General features: G+C 43.2%; 2 protein-coding genes across 2 annotated transcripts; both read left to right on the top strand.

Annotated features, from left to right (window-relative positions):
* The first annotated feature begins 10,004 nt into the window (after positions 1-10,004).
* On the top strand, positions 10,005-14,209 carry LOC144642154 (uncharacterized). The gene is made up of 3 exons (XM_078501144.1): positions 10,005-10,723; positions 11,194-12,626; positions 12,741-14,209. Exons 1-3 carry the CDS (start codon positions 10,005-10,007, stop codon positions 14,207-14,209), a joined length of 3,621 nt encoding a protein of 1,206 aa, XP_078357270.1.
* A 161-nt stretch (positions 14,210-14,370) lies between these two features.
* LOC144642153 (uncharacterized) lies at positions 14,371-15,336 on the top strand. Its single transcript, XM_078501143.1, has one exon. The coding sequence runs from the start codon at positions 14,371-14,373 to the stop codon at positions 15,334-15,336; it is 966 nt and encodes a 321-aa protein (XP_078357269.1).
* Positions 15,337-18,455: the final 3,119 nt, after the last annotated feature.

Here is an 18,455-nt window from a genome sequence, read left to right as displayed (position 1 = left end):
CTGTTGGTAGTAAGGGAAAGATACCCATTCAGGTGGCTAATTTTAGCACAAAGGATGTCTACTTAAACCTAAGGACCCCAGTTGCTGCTTTGTCCACTTTTCAACTGAAGCCAACATTTGAGTTTGTTGCTGTGGAGTAGGGCCATGTGCATGTATGCGAAGCAGGGTCAAATGATGTGGTGAGGCATAATGATGCAGTTGATGCTATTCTAAACAGGATGGACATGGACAACCTGACAGGTCCCGAGCGTGACAGCCTGCAACAAGTAAGTGGGAGGTACCAGTCTTCTTTTAGCAAGGGTGAGGATGATCTGGGATTCTGTGTCCTGGTTGAGCAAAAAGTAGTTACAACAGATGGGAGGCCAATTAAGATCCCGCATCGGCGAGTACCCCCCACATCAGTGCAAGAAGTGAGAGATTACATTCATAAATCACTGGAGCAAGGCATAACTAGGGAGTCTTCCAGACCTTATGCATCCCCAATCTTTAAAGAAAGATGGCAAGCTGCGGCTGTGTGTGGACTATGGCCTCCTGAAGACACATAAGGATTTATTCCCATTACCTCGCATTGATGAAGCTTCTGAGTATTTTTGTAGCCTTGAACTTGCCCATGGTTTCAACCAGTTACCCATGAGGGAGTTTGGCATTGAAAAGACACAAGGATGCCTTGCGGACTGTGTAATGCACCAGGCGCGTTTGTAACAAGTAGAACGAGAGGGACTGGGCCCAGCCCAAAGTGACATATTATTATGGGATCAAAAACCCCACGTGTGTTGGAAAAAAACCTAGCGAGGATCGATGAGAAAACGTTTTGTTATTGTAGTTTTGAAGTAGTTCCTGAGCTAATAGAGTAGAGTGTAACATTTGGTGACCCCGACGTGACAAAGAAACCATCGAAATGTCGAAAGTCGTCGAAGAGATTCAGATAGAGGTGAGAACAGCAATTTGTCAGCTTAGCGAAGCGAGTCTTCGAGAAATATGTGCGGGGCTACACATCGAAGTAAAAGAGACGGATACGGGACGTCTGGCGTTAATACAAATCCTAACGAAGTATTTAGGACGCCGAGGAACTTGGAACTGAGGCATTAACGAATCTCAGAGAAGCAATTAAAGAGAAGAAACCGGCAACAAGGGACGTGAAGAGTGAAGAAGAGAGTGGTGTGAAAACCGAACAGGAGGATCAGAAGTCTGCCATCAAGTCAAGTACAAACACAGTTACGCCTAAAGAAACCACAGCGACCCCACCGTTCAGGAAGGAATTTAAAATATCGGGACAGGTTGGAGATTCACGTCAGAAAGACCGCTTGAGCTTTACCAGTTTAGCTCACCAAATAAACGCTGGATTAAAACGGGGCTATAAAGAAGAAGAGATTGTCGAAGCCGTTATTCGAGCCATCAATCCAGGCCTTAGATTGAGGAGCTACTTGGAAGGTAGGCCCGATTTAGAACTTGCCAGATTACGTAAAATACTTCGGTCACATTATCAAGAAAGGGGGGCTACGGAAATGTATCAACTGCTCAGTTCGGCAGTACAGGAAGCTGGGGAGACCCCTCAGGACTTTCTTGTTCGCCTCCTTGATCTAAAGCAGAAGGTACTATTTGCATCTCAAGAAGCAGGATCTGATTTGAAGTATGACCCAAAGCTGGTACAGTGCATGTTTCTGCATTCATTATTAACTGGGTTACGGAATGGTAGCATTAAAATGGAGATAAAACCCTGCTTGCAAAACACCCAAGTAGAAGATGAAGAACTTTTTGAGAAATTGAATACAGCAGTTAGTAATGAAGCAGAAAGAATGCAGAAGCTTGGTCCCCGTCATGACCAGCCCACAAATCGAACCCCCACACAGCTTGTAGCTCAATTGGCCACCCATGATGACAGCCATGCCTCAGTTGAAGGTAAAACCCCAGAAAAGCCACCAAAAGTTAACCTTCTTACTGAAGTTAGAGAGTTGAAAGCTGAACTGGCTGCTATCCGGGAGGGTATGGAACAACAAAGCCGCGCTAGCCCCAACCCGCAGTACAACCCTGTAGAGCAAGGGAGGGTTCGCCCTAGAGGATGCTGGAATTGTGAGAGACAAGGAAGGGGCTTTCGTTGCAACCATTGTTTCAACTGTGGTGATGCTGGCCACTTCAGTTACCAATGCCAAAGGTCAAGCCGAAGGGGCTATAACTCAGCAAACCCCCAGGGAAACAGACCAGGGTTGCCCCCACGGGACAAGGAGCAACCCGCCAGATTCATGAGCCTCCCAACAATGCATGAACTGTGGAAAGAGGGAGAATTGGGCCCATCAATACTTGCGATGCTCACAATGCCATACTAGCCACTAGTGTTCAAAAGTTTGTCAGAGGGAACATTGGGAGAAACATAAGAAACTATGTCAAGCCATCAGTGAAGTTGAACTGAGGGAAAGGGGGCCTAAGGCAGGTGTTGAAACACTGAAAACCTCGTTCCCTTCACACCTAACCCCAAGACAACGTTCTAAACTCACCAAACTAGTGGGAAGAAAATGTGTAGTTTCCTGCTTGGTCCAAGGGAGAAAAGTGGATGTCCTGTGGGATACTGGAGCTCAAGTTTGTGTTGTCTCAAAGTATTGGAAAGAGATTAATTTACCAGATGAGCCAGTAAGAGATATAAGTGAGTTACTGGGGGAAGATGAATTAAATCTCCAGGCCGTGAATGGTACGAAAATTGCATATGATGGGTGGATTGAGGTAGAGTTCCAGTTGGCTGGGGAGGATGGGTACTCGGAGCCATTGACAGTACCCATACTAATAGGAAATGAAGATAATCAGGAGTATCCCATCATTGGTTTTAACGTCATTGAAGAGGTCATTAAGAGGAGCAGTGGCCCCAACAAAACCAGCCTATTGGCCGGAATAGTGAATGACTCGTTCCCATCTGTGAAAGAGGGCGAAGCGAGAGCGCTGGTTAATTTCATCCAAAGTATGGATGACGAGGCTGACACTAGCATGCTCAGAGTTGGCAGACAAGACATACGTGTCCCACCAGGAGAGACTGTGAGAGTCAAATGTCAAGTACACTTTGGACTATTGGAAGAAGATTTGCCTGTTGTGTTTGAGCCCAAAGAAGAAGGGGCGTGGCCTGAGGGGCTAGAAGTTAAAGGCTGTCTTCACCGAATTCCCCCGGGTCGTCGAGCCGAATGTATGTTCCAGTATGCAACAACACTGAGCGAGAGATGACCTTACTTAGGCGGACAGAACTTGGCACTAGACAGTTAGTGCAATCCGTCACGCCACTGCCAGTCGAAGCTGAACAGAAACAAGAGGAAGAGGAAGGTGAAACTCGGAGTGAGGCAACCAGTTATGAGTGGGGACCAAGTCAGCCTGAACAAGGTGAAGCACAGTGGACTCCCCAAGTTGTCAAGTGAGCAACAGGTGATTGTCAAGGAAATGTTGAGGGAAGAGTCCGAGGCATTCGCTACAGATGATGGTGATATTGGATGTGCCGAACACTTGAAATTAGAAATCAACCTGAGAGATGACGCCCCAGTACAAAAAACATACAATTCAATTCCAAAGCCCTTGTACGAAGATGTAAAGTCACACTTGCAGGATATGTTCAATCGTGGCTGGATAAGCGACTCAAAGTCACCCTACTCTTCCCCAGTGGTGTGTGTGAGAAAAAAAGATGGCAGTCTGAGACTGTGTCGACTATAGGCAGTTAAACAGCAAAACTGAGGATGACCGCCAGCCCATCCCTCGCATCCAAGACATCCTGAATAGTCTCAGTGGGAACACTTACTTCTCAGTGTTAGACCAAGGAAAGGCATTTCACCAGGGATTTGTAGCAGACAAACACCGACATCTTACGGCGTTCATCACCCCTTGGGGTTTATACCAGTGGAACCGCATTCCTTTTGGCCTTAAAAATGCACCGGCGGCTTACCAGAGGTACATGGAGAAATGCCTGGAGGGTCTTCGTGATGAAATATGTATTCCATATCTTGATGATGTCCTAGTGTACAGTAGAACATTTTCCGAGCATGTGGACAATGTGCGAAAGGTACTTAGACGTTTGCAGGAGTATGGTATCAAGCTAAAGCCAAAGAAATGTGAGTTGTTTAAGCCCCGTGTTCGTTACTTAGGCAGAATAGTCTCAGCGGATGGCTACACGATGGACTCAGCGGACGTTGCAGCGGGAGCAGCCCTTAAGGAAACTAAACCACGAACTGTTGGCGAATTGCGCAAACTTCTGGGCTTCATTAGCTATTACCGCCAATATATTCGCGACTTCTCCAGATTAGCCAAACCCCTGTATGACCTACTCTCAGTCAGAGAATGCAGTGAACAGCACAGAAAGAGCACCCCAAGTGGAAGTTGCCGACATCGAAAGGACAATTGTCGTCAAATCACAAAATTCTGTGGAATGAAAGACACCAAGAGCGACTAAGCTTCCTAATTGAACTTTTAATGCAGCCAGGGGTAATGGCCTACCCTGACTTTGAACGGCCATTTGTACTGCACACGGATGCCTCAAGTGAAGGGCTTGGGGCGGTACTCTACCAAGAACAAGAGGGAAAGGTGAGAGTTGTTGGCTATGGCTCAAGGACATTGACGCCCGCGGAAAGGAACTATCACTTGCACTCAGGAAAATTAGAATTCTTGGCCCTAAAGTGGGCAATTACTGACAAATTCAGGGACTACTTATTCTATGCCCCATCCTTCGTCGTTTTCACAGACAATAACCCGTTAACGTATGTGATGTCATCAGCAAAGTTGAATGCCACGGGGCATCGGTGGGTAGCCGAGTTAGCAGACTATAACTTTACAATCAAGTACCGACCGGGCAAGACTAATGTTGATGCGGATGTTCTGTCAAGCATTCCATTGGACATAGACAAATATATGAAAGATTGTACAGAGGAAATACCCAAAGATGTCCTTGCAGCAACCGTGGAAGCAGTTAGGGAACAGGCAAAAGGCACAATCCCATGGGTTATGGCAATTGCCGCAGACGTGACAACTCCTGAACCCACGTTAAAGGACCTTAACCTGAAACCTGAAACCATTCAGCCCTAGTGAACTCAAAGAGGCGCAGCAATCAGGATAGTGCTATACGCCGCGTGCTTTACTACAAGACACATGGGATCAAACCGGGTGGTGGCCAACTGAAGAATGAACCCCATGGAGTTGCCAAGCTTATGAGAGAATGGAAGAAACTGGAAGTTGACGAACATGGTATCCTGCGTCAAAGAACAAGCTCTAAGATACAATTAGTCCTGCCACACATCTTCATCCCAGTGGTACTTAAAGAACTGCACACAGAGATGGGACACCTTGGGGTGGAGAGAGTCGCAGAACTAGCAAGGTCCCGCTTCTACTGGCCACATATATACCGTGACATAGAACATTTTGTGACACAACGTTGCAGATGTATCAAACAGAAGAAACCAAACACAGTCACGAAAGCACCTATGATGCATCTGATGACATCAGCACCATTTGAAGTGGTTTCCATTGATTTCCTGCATCTAGACAAGAGCAAAGGTGGATATGAATATGTACTACTGATTGTTGACAACTTTACCAAATATGCCCAAGCCTATGCAACGCGTAATAAGACAGCCCGCACTGCTGCTGAGAAGATCTACAATGAGTTTATCCCGAGATTCGGTTTCCCAGCACGAATACACCATGACCAAGGTGGCGAGTTTGAAAATAAATTGTTCCACAACCTCGAACGTCTAAGTGGAGTTGCTAGCTCGCGAACCACTCCATACCACCTTCAGGGAAACGGTCAGGTAGAACGCATGAACCGCACCTTACTCTCGATGCTAAGGACCCTCCCGGAGGAAAAGAAATCGAACTGGAAAGATTCTTTAAACAAGCTCATACATGCGTACAACTGTACAAGACATGAGACCACTGGGTTCTCGCCATCTCACTTGATGTTTGGCCGTTCCCCACGATTACCGGTTGATTTGCTGTTTGACCTGGGCAAAGACCCGCGACAGGCTGATTACCAGGATTATGTAAAGACGTGGCAAGCAGATATGAGATGGGCATATGACCTAGCATCTAGGAAGACCCAGAACTCGTCAGCCAGAAGTAAAGTGTATTACGACAAGAAGGCTTCCGCTGCAGTCCTACTTCCCGGCGACCGCGTACTTGTTAGAAACCTTTGAGAAAGGGGGGAACCTGGAAAGCTCCGTTCACACTGGGAACAGCAAATTTATGTAGTTGAGGAACGCATATCGGATAGTCCAGTCTATCGAGTAAAGCCCGAACATGGCCGTGGGAAACAACGAGTGTTACACCGTAACTTGCTACTCCCTTGTGATGCTTTACCACTGCCTAAACCAACGAGAACCTCATCCAAGACCACCCAACCAAGATCCAGAGTATTACCCCAGCCTGAAGATACTGGAGAGAGTTCCGATGATGAGTATGAGATGGACACACCGTCCTGTCCAGTCACCCATGAAACAGCCTTTCCGGCGGAAGTAGACACTGCACCTATGGACCCACAGGACCACTGTGATAATGAAGTTTGTGCCGATATGTCAGATGCCAGGGACCAACCTGACCCACATGTGAATACTGATGGCTCATCAGTGCCAAATTCATTCGGTCTAGATGTGACCGATATAGCCCCTCAGGAAAGTGACAATTCAGATTCAGAGGAACACCTAGAGGGAGCTACGCGACCTAGAAGGGAGACACGACGCCCTCAGATTCTGACCTACAGCCAGATGGGGGTGCCTGAGTACCAACGCTTAAACCCAGTAGTGAACGCAATTCAATGCCCTCAGGTGATACTTCCCTACCAAGTCATAGGCAACTGGCTTGTACCTCACTACACCCCACACATCCCATTTGTTCCACAGCTGCAGTTTATGCCACAGCCCATATGGACAAACCAGTACTGAACACTCTTGTAGCCACAACTGATTGCTTCGAGAATTAACCATGGTCAAGCAGACCTGTGGCACGCCTTCTGTGACCAAAATCATGAGTGAACTTTGTGTTGGATATTACTTCTAGTTACAAACTGTTTAAAGACAAAACCTGCAGATCATGGAACTGCTGCAATAAGTATTCAGTTTGAGACATGATGAGAACTGACGCTCCCCCTAACTATTTCTCTGTTTTTGGTTTTGTATTTACTGTAATAATGTCGGGACGACATGTCTGTTGGAGGGGGAGTGTGTAACAAGTAGAACGAGAGGGACTGGGCCCAGCCCAAAGTGACATATTATTATGGGATCGAAAACCCCACGTGTGTTGGAAAAAAAACCTAGCGAGGATCGATGAGAAAACGTTTTGTTATTGTAGTTTTGAAGAAGTTCCTGAGCTAATAGAGTAGAGTGTAACACGTTCATGCCGCTAATGGACAAGGCATTTGGAGACCCTGCTAGTGTAGCTTGACGATATCCTGGTGTTTGGTAGCTCGTTCTGGGACACTGTCCAGACTGGAAACTGTGCTGTTCCGCCTTGAATTTATTTTCGATTTTATAATTTGTAACAGGTTCTGTTTGTATATTAAAAGAGGACAAAAACTGTATCACACAAATTTAAGTTTTCTTTTTGTCATCCATAGCATTGCCTTGGGCTTCTCTTCCAGAAAATAATAAAGAAGGCTATTCCAAGTATCTTTACGAAGATCCAAATTATGAGAGGACAAAAGTTTTTAATGAAATACTCCCACAGATATACAAGCATGCCCAACCCCTTTTATTAGGAAAATTTTCTAAATACCGTTGAAAAGAAAGGGAAGAAAGGTATCAGACAAAAAACAGTTGCTTCACGGGGTACATCATGATCTTTCTGGGTGTTTTTTTTTTCTGAAGCAAATAATGCATCGTGCTTTATTTTTTTTTAGTGCGAGTGAAGTTAAGGCACAATAGATATTGTGAATAGAGGTTTAAACAAAGTGGAAGAAATAAGATCAAAGCTAGAGAAAAACGAAGCCGAATTGAAATGCAACAGTGACACACACTTTAATAGCACAAATAAACTCCACCCCTTGGCCACTGAACAATTTGATTATAGTAAAGCTACATTAAAAGAGGCGGGTCAATTAATACAAGAAGTGAATAAATAAGTTGAAAAGCTTTCAACAGTCAAGAAGAGACTAAACCAAGTCTTTCAAGGGATACCTAAGAAAAACTAGAAAGTCCAGAAAAGTGAAGGAAAATAGAAGGAAGGCTGAAAGAATAAAGGAAGGGCATCTATTCAACAGTGTAAAAGAATTGAAGTCGGAGATCATCAAGCGGAATTCACAGGGAAAGCTGATCAGTGCATTACAAAGGAAATGTTACTGTAGAGGGAATGAGAAAAGTTAAAGAAGTTAAGACACAAGGCTGCATTGACCAACCTATTTCATGGTGAAAATTGGCACATGGATGCAAGGAAGTGCATAGAAGGTAACAGAGTGAGCTTTTGAAAGTGGAATTGAGAAAGTGGAGGAGGCAGACGACGAGGACCATCAGTTTTGAGGAAGAAAAAGGACATTTCAAGCTTGATCAGACTAAAAAACACTTTTATGTTAGCTTGTATTTTGTATGTTTGTTCTCGCTGATTTTGAAAGTGATTGGTTGATAACTATTTATAAAGGTTGAACTCGTTTGAGTGGTTTCTATTTTCATTTGGGTTGGGGGGGGGGGGGGCTATCTATTTTTTACAATGCATGTAGAGGGTCATGACTTTACTTCGTTTTCTCGGAGGGGGTCAAAAACTTTTTTGTTTTGATTTTGTTGCCAGCCCAGCCCTGACATAAATAATGAATGGTCCCTAAAACTGACAATCACTTATGCGACATTATAAATACTGTCTTCGGTGTAACAGTTATATTCCATTTTATATCGATAAAGGCAAAGATGTCAGTGAAATGACAGTTATGGAATTAAAAGTGCTAGTTGTTCTTGTAAGTCTATTCCTTGCAACAACTCTGGCCTTTTGTTAGCAATGACAATGTTTCTCATTGTTATATAGGGGACACCATGTATAACCATTATTCTTTTAAGTTTCTGCACATATTCTTCATTATAATGGTAATTGTTACTAATGTGAAAATGATGTTCGATGCAATTGTTTCATCTTATTTATAAAAACAGTTGCAATAAAGTATATGAGCATTTCAATTAGTATTACGTATCAATGATACAGCATAGATGTACTGCGCAAAAAGCTTTTCAAACGGCACATTTCTTTTGTATTTAGCTTATAAATTATGTATTTGTAAGTTTTATAATTAAAGTTCAGTCAAAACAATTTGATATTCTTATAACAAGTGCTTTCCATAACAACTGCACATTGTATATTATTTAATTTATAGTAGTTATGAATCATTGTAATATACTTAAGTCCTAGCCCTCTATTTGTAGGACCACATATTGGGCATGCATTGTTCCGAACTGAAATTTTGTGTTAATTTTGTGCAAGGCGCGCTTTGTATTTACCGAGTGGGGACTAAGTCCTAGTTATGAGTTTATGACATGTTGAAAAACATACGTGTGGTCGAACACGTTGCTGTTACGTTTATGGAATAAATCGTTCAATTTCATGGTCCTTCGAGCCGGATATTGGATTTGGAGAAACAGTATCGACGATTGGTCGAGCAAAAGAAGTGTTGGATCCGTTTATTGCTGCGAAGAAGTTGGTTTTCGCATATCGGCGATTTGGCGCCAAAACACGTGTATTGCATCAGCTCCTTGATCGAATGGAACTTCTGTGAATGTGCAGAAACTGTGTTGTTGCGATTATTTGAGGTCAGTGAAATTTATGGTGTTTCAAAATGTCGAAAGAATTAGAAGCTATCAAGAAAAAGAGAAAATTCCTGAGAAAATCTGTCACAGACACGTTGAAGTTAATTGACGAAGCCTTGTCACAACAAGATAATAATGCACGAGTTCAAGTGTTGAAAGATAACGTCGCTAGTAAGTGGAATGACTTGCAGGAAGTGCAAGCCACGATGTGCACATGTTGGGAGGAGATCGATCAGAAGCGCAAATGACTACGGAGCGCGTGTAATTGAAAGCATGGCGAAAATGACAAGTTATTTGGCAAGTAAACATGTTCCCGAAGTGCAACTGTTAGGAAGCAATCCACCCGCATCCCAGTCGTCCTCTCAAGTACAAGTTAAGCTACCCAAGATCAATCTACCAACCTTTGACGGAAATGTTTTAATCTGGCAACCCTATTTTCAGTCGATAAAAGTTTCGGTAGTTGACAATCCGTCGTTGGCAGATGTCCAAAAATTAGAGTATTTGATGAGATCGCTAAAGGGTTCGGCTGCTGAAGCGGTGAAAGGTTTTGCAGTGGTACAAGCGAATTACAAGCCAGTTTTGGAAATCCTGAAGGAAAGATTCGGGCATGCAAGGTTAATACTTGATGCGCATGTAAGATCCTTGATACATTTGCCACGTTTGACCTCTGATGATGCAACCTCCATGCGTAAATTCTACGATGAAGTGATAGTTCACGTTCGCTCTGTTGAGTCCATGGGTGAAAAGTTTAATTCTGAAAAGTTGGCTCCAGTTCTTGTGTCTCTAATAGTTGACAAGCTGCCAAAAGAAGTTGTGGAAAAATGGGAATTAGAGCTTAATGAGGAGAAAACTAAACAGGACTGTGTGGAAGTGAAAACACTGTTTGCTTTCTTGGAACAATTGATAAGAGCTAAAGAGTCTTCACAGCCTCCTTCTCTTGATTCGAAAGCTTCGTCAAAGGAGAATCCTGGAAATCGTGAAGGTCGTTTCAAGTTTTACCGGTCCACAAAATGCTCCACATAATCCCCACTAATGCTTTGCATTATGTGGGGCAACGCAAGAAAGCAAGTGTGTCATTGATAATGAACGTTTATTCGTTTGTCTCACGATAGAATCGCTTTGAGATGTTGATCGCGACGTTTCGACTGCAATACTGCTAGTCTTCATCAGGCGATGAGGTCGATTGTTTACGCGTCGCTATTTATTCACGTTGGTTCGCTGTGATTGGAAACGTCGCGATCAACATCTCAGAGCGATTCTATCGTGAGACAAACGAATAAACGTTCATTTATCTATCTTACACCACGATGAACAATATTCACATCTTTAATGACAAGTGTGTCATTTGCTACAAAAACCATGGTTTGAAGTCATGTGTCAAAATTCTGTCATCCGTGAAAGAAAGATTCAGAAAAGCAACGTCTAAAGGCCTGTGTTTCTGATGCCTTGAATCTGGTCATAGAGCTGAAGTGTGCCAGAAACCTCCATGCAAGCATTGCAAAGGCAGACATCACAGTCTCCTGCATCAGGATTCAGCTCGTCCTCCCTTGGACGAAGTCAAAGTGGAATCACCCCCTGAATTACCACCCTCGTCGTCAGGTCCTCCTGTGTCGTCCCCAGTTGTGGCGAATTCTGTTGCAGTGAGCTCAGGTGGAAAGGTGATTCTGCAGACCGTGCCAGCTATTTTGTGTGCATCAAATGGTTGTTCAAAAGTTGTGAGATGTTTCTTTGATCCTGGTTCTCAAACATCGTTTGTTCGGCAGAGTGTAATTGATGAGCTTGGTCTTGATGGAAAGAGTGTTAAAATTGCTGTTTCTGGATTTGGTGGAGAGGCCACCAAGAGCACTTTGCGGAAGAGAATTGCGTTAACTGTGGCACCTATTGACAAATCAGGACAGCCTCAATGTATTGAGGCACTTACTACACCAGTAATATGCCGGCCAGCTGAAGCTGTGGATATTCATCCATCAAGATGGTCTCACCTTCGAAACAAAGTATTTCCTGAAGAATTCCCTAGAGAGGAACAGGAGATTGATGTGCTTATTGGCTTGAATTTCTATTATTCCTTTGTGACAAGAGACATTGTAAGAGGGGGTTCCAGTGAGCTAGTTGCAGTTCGCACAACTTTGGGTTGGGTCTTCTGTGGACCAACAGGTGGTCATGACCAAGAATGCACTGTGTCTATGAATGTTCAAATTAGTGTTGAGGAACAATTGAATGAAACACTTCAAAAGTTCTGGGATTTGGAGTCCATTGGTGTTAGACCTGCTGAAAGTTCAATTTTTACTACTCATGCTGAAGATGTGGTCTTGAAAAAGTTTAAAGAGACACTAACGTACAACGATGGTCGCTATGAAGTATCCTTACCATGGAAGGAAGATCGTGTTTCATTGAAATATAATTACCGGCAAGCGGAAAGAAGGTTGTACAATCTAGAAAAGAAGCTGCTTCATGAGCCAATGAAAGCTGTGTCATACAGAGAAGCGATTAACAAGTATGTTGAGAATGGTGTTGCTGAAGAAGTACCTTGTGATGAAATTACACCGACAGATGGGCGTCCTGTGTTCTATCTCCCTCATCACGCGATCATCAGGGAAGACAAGCAGACAACCAAGACAAGAGTCGTTTTTGATGCATTAGCGAAAGATAGTAATGGTGTCTCTCTGAACAGCTGCTTAGAGCCAGGCCCAGCATTACAACTGGATTTGGCCAGAATTCTTCTCCGTTTTCGAAAGAATGTTGTTGGTATCATGGGTGACATAGAGAAGATGTTCTTGCAGATTCGGTTAAAAGAAGAAGACAGAGATTCACACCGGTATCTGTGGAGAGATTTGGACCCCCAGGCCACGCCTAAGATTTACAGAATGACCAGGGTCACATTTGGAGTTGTTTCAAGTACGTTTCTTGCCATTGGCACTATTCAAGAGCATGTGAAAAGTTGTAAAGAAACATTCCCTGTTGCATCAAGTTAAATCTTCAGGAACACTTACGTTGATGACTTTGCTTCAGGGAGAGACAATGTTCAGGAAACACTGAAATTACAGCAAAGTGCTACTGAGCTTATGCAGAAAGCTGCTTTTAGTTTGACAAAATGGTCAAGCAATTCATCTGAGCTTATGAAGGCCATGCCAGAGAGGGACAGAGCAGCAGGTAGTCTTGTCAGCCTGGAAAGTGGTCTAGCAGCAGAACATCCAATCACGAAAGCATTAGGATTAAAGTGGAATACATGCACTGACAACCTTGTCTTTGCAATTGATGTGGACATTGTTAAGTCTAGATCAAAGACAGTGTACACTAAAAGAATGGTGGCGTCCTTAGCAGCAAAGATATTTGATCCGATTGGTTTAATCGCACCCTTTTTAGTGAGGTCAAAATTAATTCTTCAAAGCTTGTGGACCAAGGGTGTTGGATGGGATGAGGAAATTCCCATGGAAGTCTCATTGAAATGGAATCAGTGGGTTCTAGAGCTTTCTGAACTTGAACACCTTCAAATTCCTAGATGTTACACTGATTTGCTATTAAGTCAGAACCCTAAAGTGGAGCTGCACGCATTTGGTGATGCGTCAGAAGTTGCTTATGCCTCTGCAGTTTATCTGAGAGTTGTTGGTGAAGATGGAAAGGTATCTACCAGTCTTGTAATGTCCAAGACCCGAGTGGCTCCTGTAAGAAAGATTACCCTTCCGCGCTTAGAGTTGATGGCTGCAGTAATTACTGCTAGACTTTGTACCTATGTCAAAGGTGCAATCGATTGTCCCATTAGCCGCATTGTTTGTTGGACAGACAATTCTTCAACGTTACACTGGATCAGAGGAGCAGCCTCACAGTGGAAACCATTTGTTGCTAATCGCGTTATTGAAATTCAGTCGTTGTTGGATCCCAGTGTTTGGAGGTATTGTCCAGGACTGCAGAACCCAGCTGATCTACCTACCCGAGGTTTACCTGCAAGTCAGTTAAGAGAGAGTCATTTGTGGTGGAAAGGACCCTCTTGGTTGCAAGAGTCCGAAAAAGATTGGCCCGAGGATTTAAGGTCAAAACCTTCCAGTGAAATTGTTGACCCAGAGAAGAAGAGTAAAGCTAGTGTCAGTTGTGTTGTGCAACCCAAAGAGCCATTTATTGATTTCACAAGGTTCAGCAAGTATAGTCGCTTGCTAAGAACTGTTGCTTGGATCAGAAGATTCGTTAGCAACTCAAGAGTGAAAGAAGAGGAAAGAATTGACAGCCCTTTACCTGGTTTAGAGATACAACATGCAGAAGAATGGTTGATATCTCATGTACAAGAAGAAAGTTTTCCTGAAGAAATTGCGTCATGTAAACAGCATGGTCCAGTGAAGGACAGTAACCTGGCCAATTTAAACCCATTATGTGTCCGACTAGTCGTTTTCTTCGTGTTGGAGGAAGAATTCATAAGTCACTGTTACCAGAAGAGGAGAAGCATCCTATTATCTTGCCTTCTAATCATCCTGTTGTTAGGTTGTTGATTGATGATTTTCACCGCCGTGAACTCCATGCTGGAGTTGAACACACTTTGTCAGTTTTGCGGCAGAGATTTTGGTTGATCAAAGGACGATCGACTGTCCGTCAAACACTAAGGAACTGTGTTATTTGTCGCCATTACTAAACAAAGCCCTTTGGTCAGCGGATGGCACCACTTCCCGAAGACAGAATTAAGCCTGCACCACCGTTCACTAATGTGGGTCTAGACTTTGCTGGTCCTTTGTATTTGACAGACATTGGTGAAAAAGTCTATATCTGTTTATTTACATGTGCAGTTACCCGTGCAGTACACTTAGAGTTGGTATCTGATATGACAACTGAGCGATTTCTCCTTGCTCTGAGCCGCATGATTCATAGAAGAGGAATGTGCAGCATTATTTGGTCAGATAATGCAAAAACGTTCAAGGCTGCTAACAAGGAGTTACAGCGATGTTGGAGAGTATTGGAATCAGACCAGACCCAAACTGCTTTGTCTGAAAAGAAGATTCAATGGAAGTTCATTGTGGAAAAAGCCCCATGGTGGGGTGGGTTTTATGAGCGGCTTGTCAAGAGTGTCAAAACGCCACTGAAGAAACTATTTGCCAAAGCAATGTTAGACGCTGAGCAGTTAACTACTATTTTAACTGAAATTGAAGCACAGCTGAACAGTCGTCCTCTTACTCACCTTGGTGCAGACCCTGATGACTACAGTGTGATTACCCCTGCACAGATTCTGATTGGCAGAAGTCTTCAAGCGTGTCCGACTAAAGACACTAGTGTTTCAGAACAGACGTCAAGAGCCCTCACAAAACGTTTTCAGTATCATCAGAGGCTTGTAAATGCATTTTGGAAGCGTTGGCATGCAGATTATCTGAAATCCCTCACACCTCTCAAGAAGTGGTATAAGATTGGTCGTGAAATCCGCAATGGTGACTTGGTCCTAGTGAGTGAGGATCATGTAGCTCGGGGTCAGTGGTCACGTGCACGAGTGGAGGACACCCACACAGGCCGCGATGGTCTTATCCGGTCCGTTACCCTGCGTACCTCATCTGGAAGTCTTACCCGTCGTCCAGTGCAGCGGTTACACCTGTTTGAAACCTGTGATGCTGACTTGGCTGCTGAACTTAATTGAACTTTAAGAGACCTAATTGAACATTTGAGTTGAACTTTATTGAACTTTGCTGACAGTTACATGTAGTGATGCAATCCCTGCATCGGGCGGGAGGATGTTCCGAACTGAAATTTTGTGTTAATTTTGTGCAAGGCACGTTTTGTATTTACCGAGTGGGGACTGAGTCCTAGTTATGAGTTTATGACTTGTTGAAAAACATACGTGTGGTCGAACACGTTGCGTTTACGTTTATGGAATAAATCGTTCAATTTCATGCATCAATTCTAGTGACGAGGATTCGAAAATGTCATTGGTGGGTAATGTTGGAGAATGCGTGGAAGGGAAAGAAGACATTTGAAATTACATTGAGCAGGTCGAGATGTATTTTGCAACAAAATTCGTCGAGAAGGATTAGGTTTTAACATTCCTGTTGTTGAACAGAGCAGATGCTTATAAAGTTCTTCGCAATATGCTGGCCCCGGACCTGCTGATAGAAATTTTAACCGCTCATTATTTTTTTCTCGGCGCGTGAGCGGGCAAGATGAACCGAATCCTGCAATCTGATTGGTTCCGGGAGCGAGCGGAATTTTCCAAACTTGACCGCGGTCAACGGAACGGGTTGCAGTTCCGCGCGAAATCAGTTTGCAGCGCGAGACGAACGAACACATAAAAGTTTTGCTCTCCAAATTCGAAATAGCTGTTCACCGACCGTTGTAAACTTAAAAGGACTGAAAAACAGTGGAATGAAAGGCCTCAAAGTTCTTCAAAAGGCGAGTATTTCTTTCTTTTCCAACAAAATCGAGTTGTAGTTTATTGTTCGTAGTTTCCCGCTGTTTGTGCATTTTTCACTGGTTTTCACGCCATTGCGGTAAACTTCACCAGTTTTTAGACTTTATCTATGAGTTAAACTCCTTGTTTATCTGTCATGTTTTGCTGAAACAGAACACTATTTGCCATCATTCAAGGAAATGAGATTCTTTGATTAAAAACGGACAATTTAATTATAAAAAAAAAAAAAAAAAAAATAAAAAAAAAAAAAAAAAAAAAAAAAAAAAAAAAAAAAAAAAAAAAAAAAAAAAAAAATAAAAAAAAAAAAAATAAAAAAAAAAAAAAAAAAGAAATTTTGAAAATCGCGTTAATAAATATATCGTTAATTTCCTATAATAAGGTATCACAATATTGTGCCGTACGTAGACACTACGCATTTCATTCAGTTTGGCACTGTTTATCAGAATAAAATTCTGGTGGGAAAAGTGCAGAGATTATTAATTTGTTAAATATAAGTGTGCATAGCTTAAAATACTGCTTTCCAGTCAAAGAGTATTTTCAGAGAAATAGGCTTGACACCCTGCGAGCAAAGGTTCTTTCAAGACTTTTCAAAACATTTATCGAGAATCAGTTCGGGAAGCCGACTGAAATCGATTTAAATGTGTTAAGCTAAAGTTTTGTGGAATATTTATGCTATAAAAATGAATTCATTTGCTTTTCTTGATTCTCCTGCAGTGTAAATTAAATATGCTGAACCTTTTTTGAGTACGGTTCATTTTAAGTGAAGCTATTTTATTCGGAATTACTAGCAAACAGAATTCTTCACTCTTGCTTGTCGATCGAGTCGGAATTAAATTAAATCAAATTCGCGCGTATACAAACAAAGATTTTGCGACACATTATTTTTCGGTTTCTTTTCCAAACAAATTTAAGTAGAAAAAATAAAAACGTTATTTGCTGGCCTGGGTCGGTCCGTATTGGGAAAACTGCACCCTCTTGAGCACGGCAGTACGGTCTTTTCCAATACGGACCTCCCGGCCGGCAAATAACATATATTTATTCTCCGAAGCCAATTCTCAAAGCATAGTACTTTAAATTTCACCATCTTAATCAACTTGAAAGCAAATCGATCACTTGTCGATTGAGAGTTTTTCTTCACGAAGTCTTTGCATGATAAGCTAGTGTGAAAGAATGCCTAGATTCCGAAGAAATTGTTAGCAGAGAGAGACTAAACTTAAAAGGAAGGTTTTGAAATGGGGCGGTCCATGGAGAAGGGAAAAAAAGAAGATTTTTGTGATGCCTGTTCGCCCTTAGACGAATCTGTAAACAGTGAGCAAATTTAACAACGCGAAACCACCTGTAGCGTGGGGCCTGAGCGTTAATGACCCGCCCCGCTTGCGCCGTGGGTGTGTGTAAACGTGGGTGTGTGTTTCGGTGTTGTGTGACGATTTATTGGTGAGCTTGGCAGGAGCGCAGTGGTTCTCCCACCTTGATCTGATAAGAGGGTACTGGCAATAGGTGTTGACGTGGAAGACCGTGAGAAAACAGCCTTTACAACCCCGGATGGCCTTTTCCAGTTCTGTCGATTGAGTTTTGGTCATACAAATGCACCGGCCTGTTTCATGCGTGCTATGCACATTGTCCTCAAGAGTTTATGCTGGTCAGACTGTCTAATTTATCTAAATGACATCATAGTCTTTGGTCGAACACTGGAGGAACACAGGGAGAGGCTCGCACTTGTTCTGGCCCGCTTGGCAGAAGCTGGCTTGGAGATTAATCCTAAGAAATGCAAGCTGTTGTCTGAACGGGTAGCTGTGCTAGGTCATGTCGTGACTAGGGATGGTATATCTACTGACCCAGAGAAAATATGTGTAGTTACGAAGTGGCCTGTACCCTCAGATACCCAGCCAGTTGAACATTCTTGGGCACAGCTGGATACTAATGACAGTTTGTGCCTAAGTATGCCCAGATTGCATGCCTGCTGTTCAGAGCAGAATAGAAGGGAGATAGTTTCACGTGGTCAGCCAAATGCCAGGATACCTTTTTGTCCATTAAACGCCACCTGACAAATGCTCCAATACTTGCTTTCCCACAATTGGATGTGCCGTTGTTCCTGGACATCGATGCCTGTGACAGTGGGTTGGGCGCGGTGTTATCACAGGTTCAAGGTGGAAAAGAGCGTGTGATAGCCTTTGCTGCCCGGCGCTAACAAAAGTAGAATGGAATTACAGTACTACCCGGAAGGAACTTTTGGCCCTTGTGAGCGCATCGGAACACTTTGAAACATATATCTATGGGATAGGCTTTCTCGCCAGAACTGATCATAATGCCTTACAGTGGCTAAGGAACTTTAAGAATCCTAAGGGCCAGGT

Source organism: Oculina patagonica, chromosome 2 (genome assembly GCF_052425735.1).
Source record: "Oculina patagonica isolate OP01 chromosome 2, crgOcupat, whole genome shotgun sequence".
Classification (NCBI taxonomy): Eukaryota; Metazoa; Cnidaria; class Anthozoa; order Scleractinia; family Oculinidae; genus Oculina; species Oculina patagonica.
Note: the sequence above shows the minus strand (reverse complement) of the source record. Positions and strands in the feature narration are given on the sequence as shown.

Excerpts from the sequence above, each read along its gene's own strand:
- LOC144642154 (XM_078501144.1), top strand. The coding sequence starts at position 10,005 with ATGGCGAAAATGACAAGTTATTTGGCAAGTAAACATGTTCCCGAAGTG. Across the intron at positions 10,724-11,193 it reads AATCGTGAAGGTCGTTTCAA|AGCTGAAGTGTGCCAGAAAC; the intron begins GTTTTACCGGTC and ends ATCTGGTCATAG. Across the intron at positions 12,627-12,740 it reads CACATTTGGAGTTGTTTCAA|GGAGAGACAATGTTCAGGAA; the intron begins GTACGTTTCTTG and ends ACTTTGCTTCAG.
- LOC144642153 (XM_078501143.1), top strand. The coding sequence starts at position 14,371 with ATGGCACCACTTCCCGAAGACAGAATTAAGCCTGCACCACCGTTCACT.